The 18,601-nt window shown below is 37.7% G+C and overlaps 2 protein-coding genes, 1 long non-coding RNA gene and 1 pseudogene across 4 annotated transcripts; 2 read left to right on the top strand and 2 right to left on the bottom strand.

Annotated features, from left to right (window-relative positions):
- Positions 1-686: 686 nt before the first annotated feature.
- Positions 687-1,390, bottom strand: LOC145205105 (uncharacterized). Its single transcript, XR_013853593.1, has 2 exons — positions 1,021-1,390; positions 687-958 (listed from the first exon to the last, which is right to left on the bottom strand). It is a non-coding gene; the product is annotated as an uncharacterized LOC145205105 (long non-coding RNA).
- A 197-nt stretch (positions 1,391-1,587) lies between these two features.
- LOC145205103 (uncharacterized) lies at positions 1,588-5,971 on the top strand (annotated as a pseudogene). The gene is made up of 6 exons (XR_013853592.1): positions 1,588-1,802; positions 2,296-2,402; positions 2,528-2,636; positions 2,743-2,844; positions 2,908-3,026; positions 3,362-5,971. The product of XR_013853592.1 is annotated as an uncharacterized LOC145205103 (transcript).
- Positions 5,972-6,147: 176 nt separating this feature from the next.
- LOC145205104 (uncharacterized) lies at positions 6,148-7,811 on the bottom strand. The gene is made up of 4 exons (XM_080077752.1): positions 7,552-7,811; positions 6,924-7,048; positions 6,524-6,592; positions 6,148-6,456 (listed from the first exon to the last, which is right to left on the bottom strand). Exons 1-4 carry the CDS (start codon positions 7,637-7,639, stop codon positions 6,406-6,408), a joined length of 333 nt encoding a protein of 110 aa, XP_079933878.1. The 5' UTR covers positions 7,640-7,811; the 3' UTR covers positions 6,148-6,405.
- Positions 7,812-8,787: 976 nt separating this feature from the next.
- LOC145203801 (uromodulin-like) lies at positions 8,788-16,936 on the top strand. Its single transcript, XM_080076110.1, has 11 exons — positions 8,788-8,983; positions 9,055-9,127; positions 9,263-9,327; positions 9,439-9,564; positions 9,634-9,839; positions 10,319-10,485; positions 14,913-15,045; positions 15,252-15,370; positions 15,446-15,614; positions 16,146-16,320; positions 16,625-16,936. Exons 3-11 carry the CDS (start codon positions 9,264-9,266, stop codon positions 16,792-16,794), a joined length of 1,329 nt encoding a protein of 442 aa, XP_079932236.1. The 5' UTR covers positions 8,788-8,983; positions 9,055-9,127; position 9,263; the 3' UTR covers positions 16,795-16,936.
- The last annotated feature ends 1,665 nt before the right edge of the window (positions 16,937-18,601 follow it).

Here is an 18,601-nt window from a genome sequence, read left to right as displayed (position 1 = left end):
TCACAAAGTAAATTTACTAATGCTATGGTAATTTTGCCAAAGATTTCAAGGTTTCTCATTTATTTGAACATTTTTATTATTAATGCAGAAGTCGTAAAGAATTAAGACCAGGTGCACTCCCAACCCGTAATCTTCCCAAAAAGTTGCCATTACAAGCTGTCTGTTCATCTCCAAAAGACCGTCAACGTTTACCAACCTGTAACGTCCCGTGAACGCGCCCCGGTTACAGCGCGGAACGTCACACGAGGGGGGATTGAAACGCGATTCCTTAAGGTCTCCAACACGCAGTCCACACAGATAGGGTGTTTTGTAGATCTTATATTCAAACACTTTCAATGAAGAATGAAGAGGACGGTGGGAGGCGATTTAAACGATCGGAAACGAATAGGAAACGGTTTCTACTAGTGATGCACCGAACCCGCCTAAAAAGGTTCGGGCCGAAACCGAATATTCGGCCATGAGGCCGAATAATTTCGGCCGAATCAGGCCGAACCTAAAATCCCTGTTTCTTGGGATGTTTTCAACTGAACCTTCTGTTGTTGATGCGAATGACTTCATTTTTGACAAACTAGAATCATTTCGCAATGCGTAAGCTTTGCTAAACAACTAATATTTTGCAGACAACGTGGCTGGTAATTCATAGATACAACAAGTAGTTAATTTATGATGTTTCGTATGGGCGTAGATGAAATTTAAGGCCTTAATTCAATGCAATAAAAAAGTTCGGTTTCGGCCGAATTTTCAAAAAAGTTCGGGCCGAAACCGAAACATTGAAAAACGGCGAATTCGGCCGAAATGTTTCGGCCAACCGAAACTTCGGTGCATCACTAGTTTCTACAAATACATGGCATTAGCACTGCGCTTTAAATGTAGGAATGTAACTTTAAGCTCACCGACTGTTATGGGAACCGGAAGAAAACAAATAACATGGGCGATCCCAGAAATCACTGTCACACACCTAAATACACAATAAAACATGAGACCACAATATGCCATTATGACGTCATACACAATGCTTACCAAGCTATGTAGAGCAACAGTGTAGAAAGTCACGCTTCACGTGAGTATCGTACAAGAACGCTGCGTAAACAATTACAACTTTAGCAACTTGAATGAACCCAACTACACGTACAGTACGACTATTAAAAAAGGGAAATGACATTTTAGGTCATTGCAGTTTTGGTCAAGTTCACAGCGGTTAGCATTCATTATGGTAATTCACAATATTGAGTCATTAAACACATATATACAAAGTGACTCACCAATAATCGTCAACACGACAATAAACAGCCTTTCTACAACAACCGACGCTGCACCGTGCTCCACGGAAGTCAGCAACGAAAAGAACTAAACCACGTTGCGTTATCACACAAAACTGGCAGCCCATTGTTACGTCACACAACGCACTAGGTTACAACACAAGTTGTACTAAGAAAAGCGGGAATCAATAGAAATCGGCAATTACTGGCGGCAAATAATGCCTGGGAAAAAGTGTTTGGATGAAAGCAACATCAAATTTGTTTTTCGACATGAATATGACCAACCAAAGTTTTTAATCAATGTCAACAAAGATTTTGTTGTCAATGTATGTTTCTATGGAGGGGCCCCCCTACACACAATCATATCAATCAGTTTAATCTCAAACATGCTAAAATACACCAACTGACGAATAGAATTGAAAACTCATCAATTTGCTCTGGAGTAGATTTTAGCAATGAAGATGGTGTTTCACAATATGTTACAAGACCAGCAAACTTTGAAACCAAAAACCTTATCCCAGATGTGAAAGTGATTGCTAAAAGGTAAGTTACATGGTATTGTTAACTTAAACCTGTTTTCTTCTGAAATGATTTAAAAACTTTTGTAGTAATTGATTAGTTTATCTTTTAACTTGTTGTTTAGGTCTCAATTATGTTCAGTTTTTTTGTTATCTGAAGGAAAATGTTCCAACTGCAAGGCACTTGATCAGTCTTATAAGCGCAAGCTAGCAAAAAGACAAAATTACAAATCACAGGTTAAGGATAATCCAGTTGGCACTGTTCAGTATGGGCGTACACTAAAGCCAAGAATACAATGCACAATCGATGCCAAGAACAAATGGTTCCCATTTAAAAAAGGCAGTAGCAGGAATTACTTTATGCTGGTGACTAGTTTAGGTTGATACACAGCCAGTTTCATTACTTTCTGTTCTTGTGATGTTTGAGTCAGCATGTTAATGGTGCGTTATAAACAACCGAAAATAATATCAAAAGTTGCAGTAACAGAATACATGACATACTATATGGCATTTTTTAGAATTGCGGAGCTGGAAGAGGAGGTTCAAATTATGTTAAAAAACACAGATGTGCAGGTTCCAGTTGATTTAGATATGTCCAATGACTTCAAAAATCTAATGAATTCTGGTAATAGTATGTAGATAGTGCTTTTAAAATGTATCTATCCTGTTTTGTTTAGCATGTTTATTTTTGGTGCATCTGATGCAGTATTGTACATTTTAATGGTAAATATGTTGTTCTTACACATTTAGCATGCAAAAATGGTGAAGTGGATGAGTTTCATAGGATTTTTTGGAAGGAACAATTAAATCAACAGGGCTGCAAACCAAATGGTTTACGATACCATCCAGAAATAATTAAGTAAGCTGTTTTCTATTAATTAAATAAAAAGTAATGACACAAACTACTTCTGCTGTAAATTAATTTTGCCTTTCAAAGAAGAATGTAATGTTGAGCATTTGTGTAGGTTTTGTCTAAGTATTGCAGCAAAAAGTAGGAGTGCATAAGAAGAACTAAGGGACAGTGGCTTACTCCATTTGCCTTCTTCAAGAACTCTAAGTGATTATAGGTAGGAGGCTTGGCATTCATGTCATTTTTTAACAGTTTTGATGCATTGATTACTACTGCACAGAAACATTTATCAAACTGCGCCAGGGATTCAGGACCATGTGCTGAAAGAACTCAAACAGAAAAGTTCTCAAATGGCTGAACACGAGTGAATGTTGGTAATTTCGGTAGATGAAATGAAAGGTTTGTAATGGTTTGACTTTTACAGACTATTTAACAGATACTAATTGTTTGTCATAATGTGGGGATAAAACGATGTGGCAATGCATCGAATTTATATCTTCCATTATAAATTAGTGCAATAAGGTCATGTTGTAGTGCCATTGGCGCTGGTCCGGTCATTGTGTTGTGTTTAAATTCCTACTACGACCAGCCTGTGTTGCCTTCATTGTATGTTTGTATATATTTCTCACACCCGGCTGTCATTTTCTCTGAAAATCGTTCGAAATGGCGTAAGCACTGATAATTAAGGGTTTCTCATGGTCATACTGGAAAAAATCGTGCTAATGTTTTTGCAGTGATAGAAAAGATAGTTTACAATGCATCTAGTGACCGGATGGTTGGATTTGTTGATCTGGGAAAAACCAGGAGTTTGTCTGAAGAGGCAGCCAGTCACGCTTTGCAATTTTATGCATGTTCCATTATGTCTAGTTTTTCACGACCCATTGCATTTTTAGCACTAGCAAAACCAATGCTGCCGACTTGGCAAGTATGTTTTGGGAAATTGTGGAGTCATTACATTCTTGTAATTTAAATGTTGTTGCTCTAGTGCAGTGGTTCTCAACCTTTTTTCTTTCGTGGCCCACTTTGATTGCAAAAAAATTCTGTGGCCTAGTAAATTTTTGAGATAGAAAGAAATCAACTATAAAATAGGTTCAGAACAAAAAACAAAACAAAAACATTCCTTCTCAATTCCTCCCCAAGCCATTATTCTTGTAAAATTAAGTGTAGTGACACAAATGAAAGTAAATTCTTAAAAAAAACTTTCTATTTGGTTGGTCTGTGGCCCAATCAAAATGCTTCCATGGCCCACTGGTTGAGAACCACTGCTCTAGTGTGTGATGGTGCACCATGCAATAGGAAATTGTTCACGCTTCTGAACAACCTTCATCTGGATGTACCTTACAAGTGTATTAACGTTTTTAATCCTGTGCCAATTTTTTTAATTAGTGATCCCCCTCATCCTTTAAAAACAGCCTGTAACAACGTTAGATCAAGTAGGCCAATCAAGTGGGACTCGATTGTTGAAGTATGGCAATGATTTTATTCATTGGGAACATTTTCGTTCTGTCCCAAGTCTATATGAAAGTGCTGAATTGCGTTGCTGTAAACTGACAGATGCTCACTTTTCCAACCAATGTCAAACTTTTACAAGAAACACAGCAATTTTTAAACAGATGTTTTTCTAAAAATAGTAATTTAAACAGATAGGTAATTTATACAATAATTTTACATTGGGACTTTTTAGTTGATGCATTTTAATTGCAAAAACAACAACAATTTTAATCAGCACAAGATTATGCTAAACATAAAAATTTACATCTTCTTATCAGAAAAAAAGCAATTCTTGACAAAATAAAGAATGCTGCAAAACAACATGTAGAAAATATATTTGTCAGTTATTTCACAACTGAATGCACACAATTTAATAAGTTAAAAACTGATAATTTACGCAAAACGTCGTGAAAAAAATCTCTAATCCTCTCGCAATTTATGGAAATCTGTTTTAGGAATATAGACTTTTTATTCACTACAATGAAGAATTTGAAACAGTTTTAGTTGGTTATTACCGCGCTATAGTTGTTGTCACTGTATTATACTACATTACACGATACAATAAGCATAAAATTTGACTGAAACAAACTTTATTTAACTAAAGCTACACTAAGCTGTCTGCAAAATCTCGACAAGTGTACCGCTACCACTAGCGGCGCATAGTGACAACTCAATATCTAATTGGTTCACAGAGAAACATAGAAATTTGCTTTATATCTTGGGTATGTAGTATCTATGGTTATACAGTATCGAATTTCAAGATCAAGGTTGAAGTGACCTTGGACTTTAACTTAATGACAAAGCTCTTCCAATCACAGAAAATAATATGGTTTACATACCACCCACACTACCCGACGGGCGGTAGATTTCGAATTGTTTTTGAACGCACCTCTTCCTATCGTATAAAAGGAAATTCTTTAAACGACAAGTTGCAACAGTTGGCACCACAAGACGCATTTCCCTCCAACCTTGCATGCTTGTCGAACTGCAAAAGTTTTTTGTTAACAGTGTTATTTACGTTGGAGGAACACTACAGAGGTCAGATTTAATTGAGCAAAGGAAGCACCCGATTATTTCGTCATACCGACCGATAGAAGCCATTATGTTTGGGATCTGCTAGTACTTCCTTCAAACATGTTAATGATAGAAAGATTGGATTGTTCGCTTGCCCCAGACCGGTTCCGACTGCCACCAGCTATTGAAGATCGTAGCGGCTGGCAGATATATTTTGGAAAAGGTGGCTTCACGACTACTTACCAATTCCTGAGATGCGCCAAAAATGGAAACAACCAACTAAGAAGGAGTTGGTGATCTGGTTTTGGTCGTGGACGAGATGAACCCCCGGGGTGCCTGGCAAAAAGGTATTGTCAAGGAGGTGTACCCTGATAGCGAAGGACCCGTTAGAAGTTTTTTTTCGCCTTCGCACCGCTTGGAAGCTGTACATACGCGATATTCGCCAGTCCATACTTAAAGCAGCGGAACTTCGTTGTGTTTCGTTTCTGTCTTTTGATGTGTATAAAAAAAAACTTGTTTTCCACTCTTTCACCATTTTATTTAGGGTACAGTATTTAACGGACAGTCCCCTTGTAACATCCATAGTAACAACATAACTGAACACCTTGTATGTGTCCCACTTTCACAGTTCCTTGTTTCTACACGTGCAGTCCAGTTAGTGTTACAGCGGTATCTGCGTTAGTTGTGAGTTTAAGTTGTGTTATGGTGCGTAGTTTCATGTGCCGTAAGTAAGATTGTTTGGATTTTTTTGTAGCTATTATGTTCTTTATTCTATTTGGTTTCGGACTTTAAACCGTTTTTAATCACTCTTTGGTTCAATAAGTTACATGTGAAACTGACCGCTCTTATTCTGCCAGTCAAGAAACTGAAAGGTACAATTAGCACTATGCTTGAATTCTATTACTTTATTCTATCCATCATCCACATGGCCTTTTTCAAACACTCTTGTTGCTGTCTTACGAGAAAACCATGTACTGACCTTCCAATTATGTTGTTTAAAACGCATACCCAGTACTGCTGCTTTATGTTTTATGTCAAAAATAGATTCACACTCTATGCACAGTTCAATCGAAAAATAAAAAAACTACTACAGTGATAACACATGATAATAGCACTCATCATGAAACATACAATAATAACGATTTGGAAGAAATACATAAAATTGTGTTGAAGTTTTGAAGCAATCCATTTCGTACAGTAATTATTTGATATTTATTTTTGGGCCCAATCCAAAATATTTGGTGACAACTAAACATTTTACAAATTTAAATCATTACACTCGGGCCATTGCTTGTCCAGATGAGGAAGGCTCATCGTCCAATTCCTAAACGAAGTCAAATATTAAGTTTGTGTGTTGTGCATTTTTTGTCTGAAAATGTATGTTTGCTTACCCGGGCTACTTGCACCAAGGAACATAGACCGCAAACCCAGGAAATCAGGCAATCATTGATGAAATCTCCCTGAACATAAAATAATACGTTGAAAATCAACAGTTTGACGGCGACCCTGCTTTTATCAGTCATTTGGATTGAAAAAAATAGCCGCATGGTGGTGCTGTGACATTATGTTTAATTAGATTCTTTCACGGCTAAATACAATAAAGGTTGCGCAAGAGCCCTGTAGTTGCTCAAAGTTAAAGCTGAAACAGATTAATTTAAACGACCTTGTCCCAACGAGAGTGTGGTATATAAGTTATAATTTGTTTTCTAGTTTACTGTCGCAGTTACCCAGACTCTTCCTACTCAGTAAGGCAATTAACCAAACGAAGAATGTGGAAGGGCACAAACAAACCTCTATGCCTTTCTTTTCACGAACTGCTTCTCTTGTCTTTGCCATGAAGTAAAGACCACAGGGAGTCAAGGACACCAAACCACATTTCATGCATGTTCCCAATTCCACTTTTTCAGCATTGTGACCTGAATATTTTGCAAAAAGAACAATTGTTTAGTCAAATGACGAACTAAAGTGTTTACGGATCATGGCGACTTGATTACATTTGTGTCAAAAGTTTACATGTCGTGATATTAAATTGTATAAGATGTGTCTGTCAACACATATCCAATCCAGTGGTCGACAACCTTTGAAATGTTGCGTGCCAATTTACTTGTGGTGTCAAAATTATAATGACCTAGCGTGCCAAAATTTGATAGTGAGCAGAAAGCATACGGATAAGTATTCAGAAGTTTTTAAACACTTTAAGTCATAACAAACTAAAAACAAGGGATGCAATACTTTTAATTCTATCAAATTGCCCTTGCCGATGAAAATCACTTGGCTTGTCATGAAAATCGCATTGCCGACACCTAACTTGGTAGGTCATAATAACTTTTTATATTGTAAAGACAAAAAAATTTTGTCTCTATAATCGGAAGCCAACTAGTTTTCAATTTTGTGCTTATTTAAGAAAAATAAACCTTACCGTGAACGACGCAAGGGCAAAAGTAAGTTCGGATACAGATGCCCATGTTGCCAAAGCAACCGAAAAGACCATTTGACCATTCACCCATAATGCTGAAATGCTGATACTATTAGGACAAACACTTTTTTTACTTTTTAAAAGCTAAAAACACAGCATAAATGGTTACACATGTCCTTAAACTTCAATATTTTTCTTATATCGCTACGACCTGAGTGACACTTCCCTTCGAAACACAACTGTGGAATGAGAGTCCTAGTCGTTCGAAGAGCAACGGCTTTTGTTTTGAACTGGACGCCAGTGAGCATTCGATACACTTTGTTGGGTGTAAAGTTCCCTGTTTCTAAGGCAACACAAAGCTGGCTGTTGTCGTTCTGAATTCCTACTCCTAACGTCCTATGGTCTGCCCACCATTTCACGTATCGAGTGTCGTATTCGACGCTGCCCATTGTGTATTTTCCGTTGCTACAGCAACCGTTACTGTTTACGATTGTTTGTAGCGTCCCTACGTAACCTGCATGATCAATGACACCTTGGTTTGACGCATATCTCATGGCTTGATGGTTAACAATTCAAAAGGAGAACCAGGGCATAATCATGAATATTAACCCATGTGTGTAGTGAAGTAACTATTTTAAATGTATTTAAAACTCTCACACTGAGCTTTAAAAAGTCCCTTTGAGTCACCCGTCGTGAAGATTGAAGATATTATTGTGACGTCATGGGACCCTTACGGGTTAATTACATGTGATTATTGTTGAAATAGAATTTCTGTTCTACTAAGAGACGGCTTACGGTTCATTCATTACGCGCAGTGAAACCCACGACGAAATGTTTTTCTTTGCCTCCAGGCACGAGAAACCGCTCGGTATTGTACTGTACGTGGACCTGGCATTGTGGCGCAGACATAGTAAAGGATTAGATGGCAACCTTCAAATATTCATCTGTGCTTTAATGGCATTGAGTGTGTCTTACGTGAATAGAAGTCAGGTTATTGGTGGTAGTTAATATCGAAGTTCATTAGCGTTGTGTTAATGCTGCATTCGCTTTTCACTGTCATGGTGTTTGGTGATAAACCGGACAAAAAAGGGCAAGATACTTCGCCAAACAGGGTTGTAGGGGTTGACCTTTAGCTCTCACAAAACAAGGTACAGACAACGCGACAACAGACTTATATATTATGAACATTGCGTAAGGGTGACAAAGGAACAGCAGATGCAGTCTTTGATATGTTTTAATATTTCTCGCTTGGTTTCAGTTTCTCTACAAAGTACCATATGGAGTTAGGCACCGCTTTAAATTTCTGATGGAAATTCTGTTCACTGAAAGTAAACATTGCAGATAATGAAGTACGGACCACATCAGTTCGGACACTGTTGTAAGAAGAAATCGACCTTATTTTTAGTAGCGTTAAAAAAATCACAACTCATCTTTGGTAAGTGTTTTATTACGCTTCATTAAACTTTTTTGAAGTTCTATATTCACATATTCGGGTTGTTATTTTAGGCAAAGCAGAAAACGTCCTGCAATAAGCGAGGTTTCTCGCTTCGCACATCTTCTATTACTCTCTATTTATAAGGTAACAATGTTAGTTTTCTTGGTCATAAATAACCTTACGGTTGCGAATCACTATTTGTCAGCATTCGTTTGTTGATTTATTATGAAATGTGTAATGACTATATTTTTTAAACAGTTCTCTATTTTTTATTTGCAGAATGATATTTCGACATGTTTGTTTATATTCTCTATTATTGGTGAGCTGCCTAAAAATGGGACACGGTAAGAAATGACCGTTAACATAAACACAAATAACGCCGAGCGTTTACGACGCTATAAAATAGTTGATTAGAGGTTACATGACCATGTTGTTTACCTTGACATTTATTACAGCGCAAAATGATGCATGCTCTGGTGTAACGTGTAACAATAAAGGCACTTGCGTTCCGAATTCGGCCTATAGCCGAGGTTACTGGTGTGAATGCGACGACGGTTGGGCGGGACAGGAATGCAACCATCGTAAGTAGACAACGTGCTCCATTATTATTGTTACCCTTCTGTAATTTAAGACTTTAATCGGGTTTGCAGCCGAACCGACTGTCCAATGCGGTGACGACCAAATCGACGTGGTCATCGACAAAGGCTTAGTTCAGGAACTAGAGATTGACGACGATGTGCAATACGTGTATTTCGGAAAGTCGTCGGCAAACAAGCAATGTCGCGCGATCGAAAATGGAAATCTATACAAACTCATGATACGAGCTCCCTTTTCAAACTGCGGAACACAAGTAACGGTATGTGTGATAGACCGTGACGAATTGTGTTCTTGTACCGTTTTTAGTCAAACACTTTTTTGTCCTTCTATGGAATCAAATTGTGTCTTTCGATTTCATACCCAGTGTTTTTTTAAGGTGTTTTAGGGGACCAAAACGGTCCCCCAAATTTCTCCAGCGGTTTCCCAAAATTTGGAAATGGCTATTTTTTGGTATTTAAATGAAACACTTGCGGTCTCTTAAAACTACTTAGCGGTGACCCAAACCAAACCTTAAAAAAACCCTGTTCATACCTATCGATTTGTATAAAATTGATACTATTCGTGAAAGTGTGTATTGGTAATATTGAACTTGCGAAACGATGTCTTAGCTAGCCTTCTAAAATCAATTGTTTATCAAAAGGCCACATATGGAAAAACGTGTGCTGGCACAGATTTATCGTTACACAAAACTGACTTGACTTTATACAAACGGCTTAAGCGAGATTATGTTGATTACAGCAAAGAAGGCCCGGCGATGATTACACATTCAGCAACACGGTTGTGTGGAATAGCGAAGTCCATAACCAGCAGAACCTGATAGACCGCGAACTTGTCCTACTGGATTTTAAATGCATTTACGAGGACACGTACACCGTATCTGGTCCGCCTATTTTGCCCACATTAAAGTAAGTGGCGTCGTTTACATTTTTCTCGAGGTACAACTCATGACAAATAATAAATAAACAACTGGTGGTAATTTGGGCCACTTTATAGCTCATTTACAGATGCTTTGGCTTTCTCTTTGACATTAGTCGTAATTTACGCAATTGACTTTCAATGTCGCCCTTAAACTAAGGGAACACCTACGCTGTAGGGCACTGTAAAGCATCTAGAAAGCAGTGGCGCAAAAACTGGTGACAGCAAAAGCTGTAAAACCGGTTTCAAGCAAGCCCCAACCCCTGCTAACCCAATCTTCGTTGCGGAAAAAGAATAGTGTATAGATACATTGCTTGGTATAGGTCAGCAGAATAATCGCAATAATCATCAGCTTTTCTATACCTGGCTGCTGTAGTGTCGCTGGGGAAATAAGTTGGTGCTTTTGCATTTATGTTTCGCGCTCTTGTCCATCCGTTTGGTCGCACAAATTTAGTTCACTGATAGCATCCTGCGTTGGACAAGATAAGATCTAACAATTTGCCGTCGGCACCTCCTGATTGTGCTTTGACATTTTTCTCCCTTTTTTCTAAAATCGGTTTGTAACCTTTGCCGTAAACTTTTGCATCTTCTGCAGCCATTTTGAAACATTTTTTGCAACAATTGTTTCGAATTGTTTTAAATGGATGAACTTACAACTGTCTACAACTTTTTAATCTTGCCAGTTTTACAAAGCTGTTTTGGAAGTTTTTTTCAATTACCGTTTAAACCAGGGGTGTCCAACCTTTTTGGCCAAAGGGCCACATGCGGTTTACGAATGATTGCGCGGGCCACTTATGTGTTACTGGCTAATTGCTAGTTTGGAATCTTGAAAATAGCTGTCTTATAATTTCTAATTAAAATCCTCACACCGAAATTCTAATCTTAGAAATGTGTGTTATCCTTTACAGTTATAAGAACAATATATAGTAAAGTCAACGAAGTTTTTTCCACACGTCGACATTTCAATGTGAAGTTTGGCACTGTTTTTCTCTAACAAGTTTGTCAATATTCGGTGAGATGGACGATGGAGCAATGCGAAGCGATTTTTTTCCATATGGCTGTCAGAAATTACTGATCTCGCAGGGGATTTAAAGTCATATGTCAACCTTTCTTGGAAAGTTCTGTTAGCGTTACTTGCTTTTTGTTTCCTGTTTGGCATAATCTATATCACTGCAGAGTGCGGAAGATGTTTTACTGCTAAATGAGTTTTGCGCGAGTCTTTGATACCAGATGTATCTCAATGAACCAAGAAACATTACTGACTGACTCTTGAAGCACGAGTCAGATTGTGACGTAACAAAGAAAATTGTGATGCTTAACAATGCGCATTGTGGCACAATAAAAGTAACTTGAACAGTTGCAATAAATGCCAATTTTTCAGAATGAGAGTTCGCCATAAATTACGTAGGCGATTAAGTTGCCAATATGAGTCATTTTAAAAAATACTACGCGGGCCACTCAGAACCTTCCGGCGGGCCACATGTGACCCGCGGGCCACGGGTTGGACACCCCTGGTTTAAACTTTAAACCAGGGGTCACCAACCCTATGCCCGCGGGCACCCTGTCGCCCGTTGGACTAGTTCCAAAATTGCAAGATGCTTTTGTGATTTGCAAAAACACGCTGCGTCTTATGTTGATTCTGTTGAAAGGTATGCAACACATTTATTTAATGTTCTAAAGTTTAGTTTAGAATCTAAACTTCTAACCACAGCCACTTACTACAAAGTTGGGCAACTATCATGACAACTGACTTTTATTAGTAAACGGAAAAATGTTGTATCATAGGAATCACATAAAACCCTGGTTTTGTGAGCAGGCCAATGATTATACGCGCTACAAATCTTAAAATATAGGCACTTGTTTACAAATACTTGTTAGTTTTTGTGTATGCTTTATAATTTTGTAAATATGTTTTTAACTGGTAGCCCTCAAACTGTTTGGTGATATTAAGGTAGCCCTCGGCATTAAAAATGTTGGTGACCCCTGCTTTAAACAAACGCTCTCTGTCTTCAATACACATGTAACAAGATGTGACCAAATCAACCAATGGTCTATAATTGGATGCATAACACTTGATAAATAATTACAATTATCAATGCATCGAAGCGGCCTCAACGCTGATGTCAAAAAGCCGTACATCATAAAATAATCAAAACAAATAAGAATCAAAGTGTCGGCTTACTAAAATATAGGCTGTCTGGTGATACTAACCTAATCACTAGGGCAAGTTTTTGTTGCACTAAAAACGTGAGAAAGTTGCACTTAATTTCAACAAAAGTTGCAGTAAAAAGTTGCATTTATGCACAAGTTGCATTTATGCATACTTCTTGGAGTTAAAATGACTAGCGGGCCGCAGGTTGGACAATCCCTTCCTTAGACTGTCATCTTAACAGATATCAAGGTTATCGCTTCTTACTTGCAAAATAACGAATGCACTTTTACATAAAACTTTATGCTTGGCTGGGGTTGTTGAACTTCTAGCTTGCAAGCCAACTGTTGCGTCATAGATGACATTGAGATGCAACTAATCCATCACATAGCTCTTTGTTATGCAAATCAAAGAGAATAGAACCATACTAAAAATAGTTTTATAGCATGTTTTTTAAATCACTCCTTTACATTTTGCGCAATACTTGATAAAAGTTGCAGTCAAAAGTTGCACGAAAAATAGAAAAAAGTTGCAAAAAGTTGCAACATAAAATTCCTACAAACAGCTTATAACATCATACTACATAAATTCTGAGTATTTAGGAAGCTGCCGGAAGCTGTAAAAAAAGTTGCAAAAGTTGCAAAAACTTGCCCTACTAATCACCTTTAAGATGATGAGTTTTGAAATCGTCGTTTTTATTTGTGGTAAAAAAGGTGTTGCGTAGAGTTGTAAGCGGACCGGAAAGTCGGCCCCGAGTTCAGAAGTAAAAGTCTAAGCCAGATCTGAATCCGTTTCTTTTAAATAAAGCCCGAACTGGAACCGAAATTTAATTTATTTGTAACGGTAAAATTACGACACAAATGTTGCCGAATCTGAATATAGATCTGAATCAAGCCCGTTTTGTTCAAACTTAAACCCAGACCCGACTTATAACTCAGGTTGCGTAGACCAGGGGTGTTTTTGTGCGGCCCGCGAAGTAACTTTTAGAAGTTATGTGCTTTACTCAGGTGGAATACCCTGTCAGACCAGTAAGTTTACATTATACAATCACTGATGATGACATGAGCATTTGCCGAAACGTTTGAACAATAAAGCATGTCGCTTTTTACGTCTATTTGGGCCGTTATTTTCACCATTAAACTTATGAACAGATCCGCATACAGTGTTACAATCATTGACTTTTAGTAGTATATACATTGTTTTAATAGGAGGAAATAGCTCATCTTTAGAATCAGCAATTGCGATTGTACGCCATTGTTTTCACACATTGGAATAAAGCACAGTTGGTTCTTTCACTCTGCTACACTGTATATCTGTTTGTTATTTGTTTCAATATTGTTTATTGTAGTTAATGTCATTAACAAACATTTTACTTTTCGAATCATACATTTTTGTTGTGCCATGTTACACTGCAACAAATGTTTCAATAGTGCGGCCCTCGACTTACGTAAAAGTTTGTTTTTGGCCCTCAAAGTTATTTGAGTTTGACACTCCTGCCGTAGACGACATATAGTGATTTGGAAATTGTTTTAACCCCTCCGTAATTTTAAACTAACCAAATGTATTTTTTACATTACAGATGTGACAAAAAATTTCAAACATATATATAGAAATATATATATATTTTGTGTGTGTGTGTGTGTGTCAGTGTGTGATCGTTAAGCGGGCTAATGACTTTGACCCAAAGCAAAAATAGTAATGCAGTTGAATTGGTAATGCTTGGTTATGGAAAACATGATGCAATATATTGACAAAAAAGTTTATTTTTACGTCTTCGTTTCTACGATATTTCAAAATTCGTTTCCGAGTGAACTTCAGACAGCCAACCTGATTAAATAATTTCGCGTACAAATACATGTCGTTTTCTATAAACGCTTTTCCCCTCACGTGTGGTCCTAAATTAGTCCGGATCTTGTGTTTTGCGTAAGTGGCAGACACGAGATGTCCTTTTTTGCACAGGCTCATTGGGAAAGACGCATTGTCGGAATGTTAATTGTAGCTATTAAGAAATGTGGTGCAAAACGGGTTTGCCAGGGTAATAGAATTTTTACCGACATATGCTTGATTTCTCTACACAAGTAAAACCATTGGGTGGATAAAATGGATTCGGATTTTCATAAACTTTTGTCCACCGCATCAAAAAGGAGATTTATTAACCTTACCGTTGCCTTTTATAACAGTTCTTTCAGCTAAAACTATTTTTATTGTTGTGCTTTCAAAAACTCCTCACAAATTATCCAGTAATTTTCCTGAACATATTTTTTACAGTGTTCTCAAGTTTGCAACAGAACAGGGCAAGTTTGAAGTGCGAATGAGACTATTTGATGACAATAGTTACACTGCAGATCACGAATATACCCAGGCACCAACTATTGCAATTGGAACATACGTTTATGTGCAGGTGTGCGAGTAATCGCAACTATGCAAATATATTTTCCCTTACGTTCAAACATTTTTATTACCGAATAACGAACGATTGTGTTAACAGAGGAATCATTTCGTAGCTTCAGTCTACCAAATCAGGGCTTTCGTTTGTACATAATCATTTTCGTATTGCATAAGGCTTCTATATCTTTTAGCCTTGTAATGTTTTGCTTCTGTTTTTAGGTTGAACTCGCCTTTGCCAAAGATTCAAGTCTGGTTGTAACAATGGATCGGTGCTTCGCTTCGCAGTCCAGCGATCCGGCAGATCCTATCTCCACAAAACACTTGCTCATTGTCGACAGGTTTGTACGTTTACAGTAACCGGTAAATACCAACGTAACTTTTTATAAAGCACAAACTTTGTGAATTATTCACAGGTGTGCCACTCCGAATGACACCACCGTCCAAATTCGTTACAATGGCGAATCAACGGAAAGTCAGTTTAAATTCCAGATGTTTAAATGGCGCTGGAGTGCTGATGACGTATATCTTCATTGCGAAGTCGACATTTGTAACAAGACAAAAGAAATTTGTACTGGCGATGGGGTGGGTGATAGCGCATACTTTATTTTTTTACAACCGGGAGTGATAATTTGCTTACAACTACAGTTCATCATTTTTTCGCAACTGTTTTGTACCACCCTATTATTTGTGGGTATATTTGTGCGTAGCTTTTAGACTGCGACAGCGTTTTATCTAGGTCTGATAAGGTGCGTATGCTGAACGAATCGCTTGCTAGCTTCCCGTTTTATCACAGGCTTGTTTAATGTCAGATCCAACTTTTACGTGGTAAACTTTATTGCCCAGGGGCTTCGCAAGCGGTCGTGGTTCACCTTTTATTTTCATCATTTACTTTCTTTGCGTAACTGACCGGTTTAACTACATTAAGTGCGGATGATGATAAACAACACCTTTAAGGAGTTCATCGCTCGTTAAGTTAATTGCCACTTATAATTTGCTTTGTGGAATGCGTAAAACATTAAACGCAAAAAAATATTTATTATGATAAAAAGCGTAATATGGAATAAGATTCTATTTTGTACCCTTTTAAGTTGCTTATAACTTTCTTATACTAAGGTCAACTGCAAGGGTCAAGTTGATTTTAGAAGAAAAAGAGACATACCGACGCACGAAGGAGTTTATGATTCACGATACGTGCCCAACCCTGGTCATATAGTGACGCAAGGACCTATTCAAGTTTATTTTGAAGATATTCCGTCAGATACAGAGGCATCAAGAGACGAACAAAACGGTATGAGTATGATAACGTAAAAGTAGGAAAAGGTCAAATTTGGTCATGATTATTTTGTGGAAGTGTAAAACAACATAAGAAGCAAATGCGTTTGTCAATAAACCATGAACAGCAGGGTTGTTTTCATTTTGTAAAATTTCTCACGATATTCTTTATTTTCAAGTTCACATGTTATTTTGAGCTAAATTGTCCCAGAACAGTGCAGTATTTTTGTCAATTATATCAATTGCACAGAACTCAAGTTTTGGGAAAGAGTTTTCTTTTGTTTAAATAAAACGTTCATTTATAATAAATTATTTTTTAGTTGATTTCACGCTGGTTGCCCTTGGTTTGTTTTGTGGGCTGGTCCTGGTCATGCTGGGGGTCATCGCTGCTGTTATAATCCGAAAACGACAACGCCGAAGAGCGGAAGTTGCGAATAAGCAATCATCTCAAAGACTCACGTCACTTAAATTTTCAACCGAATCATTTTAGCGTCAACAGTTTCTTATTTTAACATCTTTATTGCTTTTATTTTGTTCATTATGTCTGCTGTTGCCTTATTTGCTTTTATTCAAAATTGTCTTGGTGCAGCCGCTTATTTTATTATTGCACATTAAATGTTGGTTTTATTGACTTTTTTTCGTAATTTTGACTGTCTAATCTACACAGGTTAAAGTTCAACACAAACAGCTGTATGCAATCTACGTGTATTTAGCGTTGAGCAAAAACTAGGTGGTTATAAATGAAAATCTATTCTAGGCACAAGCAAAAGTAAAACTGACAATACTCAAGGTCAAGATATTTCAGCAAAAATCATGCGTTAGTTCGACATCGTGGTTAAAAAACCACGTTGACAAACAAAAAACACATGACCATGCTTGGTCCGTTATAGCCGGTAAATAATGTTCTTTTTACGGGTTTCTGGCAGCCCCACATTGGCTGGCAGCGCAAGCACAGGTTACAATAACCTCGTGAGAGCGATTTATGACACTTCCGTCGTCACACTGTAGCTCAACTTCCAAAACTTGCACTTCTTCAGGAGAGCAGCAACTGCATTGCTTTACCATGGATCTCTCTTCAAGAGAATACCTAACAACACATTCGTGTTATTACCAGAATCAAATTTAATAAATATTCATATTAAACCCTGATATGCGCTACTTTCCGTTAATTCACGCAAACAGCCATCGGAAGATAATTCTCAAACAGAAATGTTTATGACGACAGCTGCTGTGTCCAGACAACAAAAGCATGATCGCTATTCGCCTGGCTGTCACAGCAGTGACGTCACATAATCGGATCAGGAATAAGTTCGGACAAAGGCGACCAATGTGATTGTGCCTAAGAATTCAACTTACGTTGTAGTTGAAGAGCATTCACCACTACACTGGGTCATGTTAACTTGGAAATTGCTAGAACAGCCAGCTTCTTCAAGGAAAACGCTTTCCATTACTTTTGGTTGGCATCCCTCCGCTAACGGCATATCGCACTCGTAGCAACATCCGTTGTCTTGCACTAGAGTATATATATTCGCTTTATGATGGTTTTATTAGACAAAAACCGGGCAGGAACTTGGCCGAATGGTCTGGCGCGCCTGACCCATGTACATACATAAAAAACCTTGATCGGGATTCGTCCCCGGGAGTGTCCTGGGTTCGAACCCCGTGAAAAAATAAAAAAATAAAAAAAAAGTATTAGACAAAAAACGTAAAATGTAAAAACATACTCAAAATTCATTCTTACAGGCCTGTGTGTGTGTGCTGTGGTTGTTCGTCTTATTTCACAATACATACACATACATGCAAGGTGTTTAAAGAAAATACAATTACAAACAATTTTGCCTACGTTTTTGGAATTCTGGTGGACATTCCTCGGGCATATGTGCGCAGGTCATTTCAGAGCAGATTAAAGCTGGTTTGTTCTCGTAGAGTTCACATCGACAGTTTGAACACTCGTTCTTCTTCCATTCACTTCCAACCTTTAAAACAATGCGGATTGTAGATTATAAAGCAGTTTGTTATTGATAAGTAGATTAAAGCGCAAATGTCCTTCTGCGCGGCAGCTTACCGGTATGGCTGTGTTGTTGGTGACACACTGATCTGTAATGCATTGGTACTCCGAACATCCGCAAATCTCATCTGTGCTGATAATTGTAAGACTTTCGCCCTTAACATACAACACACGTCTGAAGTAACGTGTTTTAATTTTCACTTCCCTTTTTAGGATTACATAGGACTGAAATCCAAGTTTGAAAAAAAGTTAATGTTGAGAACAAATTGCTTATAAAACAGTATGGTGA

Source organism: Phallusia mammillata, chromosome 8, assembly GCF_965637545.1.
Source record: "Phallusia mammillata chromosome 8, kaPhaMamm4.hap1.1, whole genome shotgun sequence".
Lineage (NCBI taxonomy): Eukaryota > Metazoa > Chordata > Ascidiacea > Phlebobranchia > Ascidiidae > Phallusia > Phallusia mammillata.
This window is presented reverse-complemented; position numbering and strand designations above follow the sequence as displayed.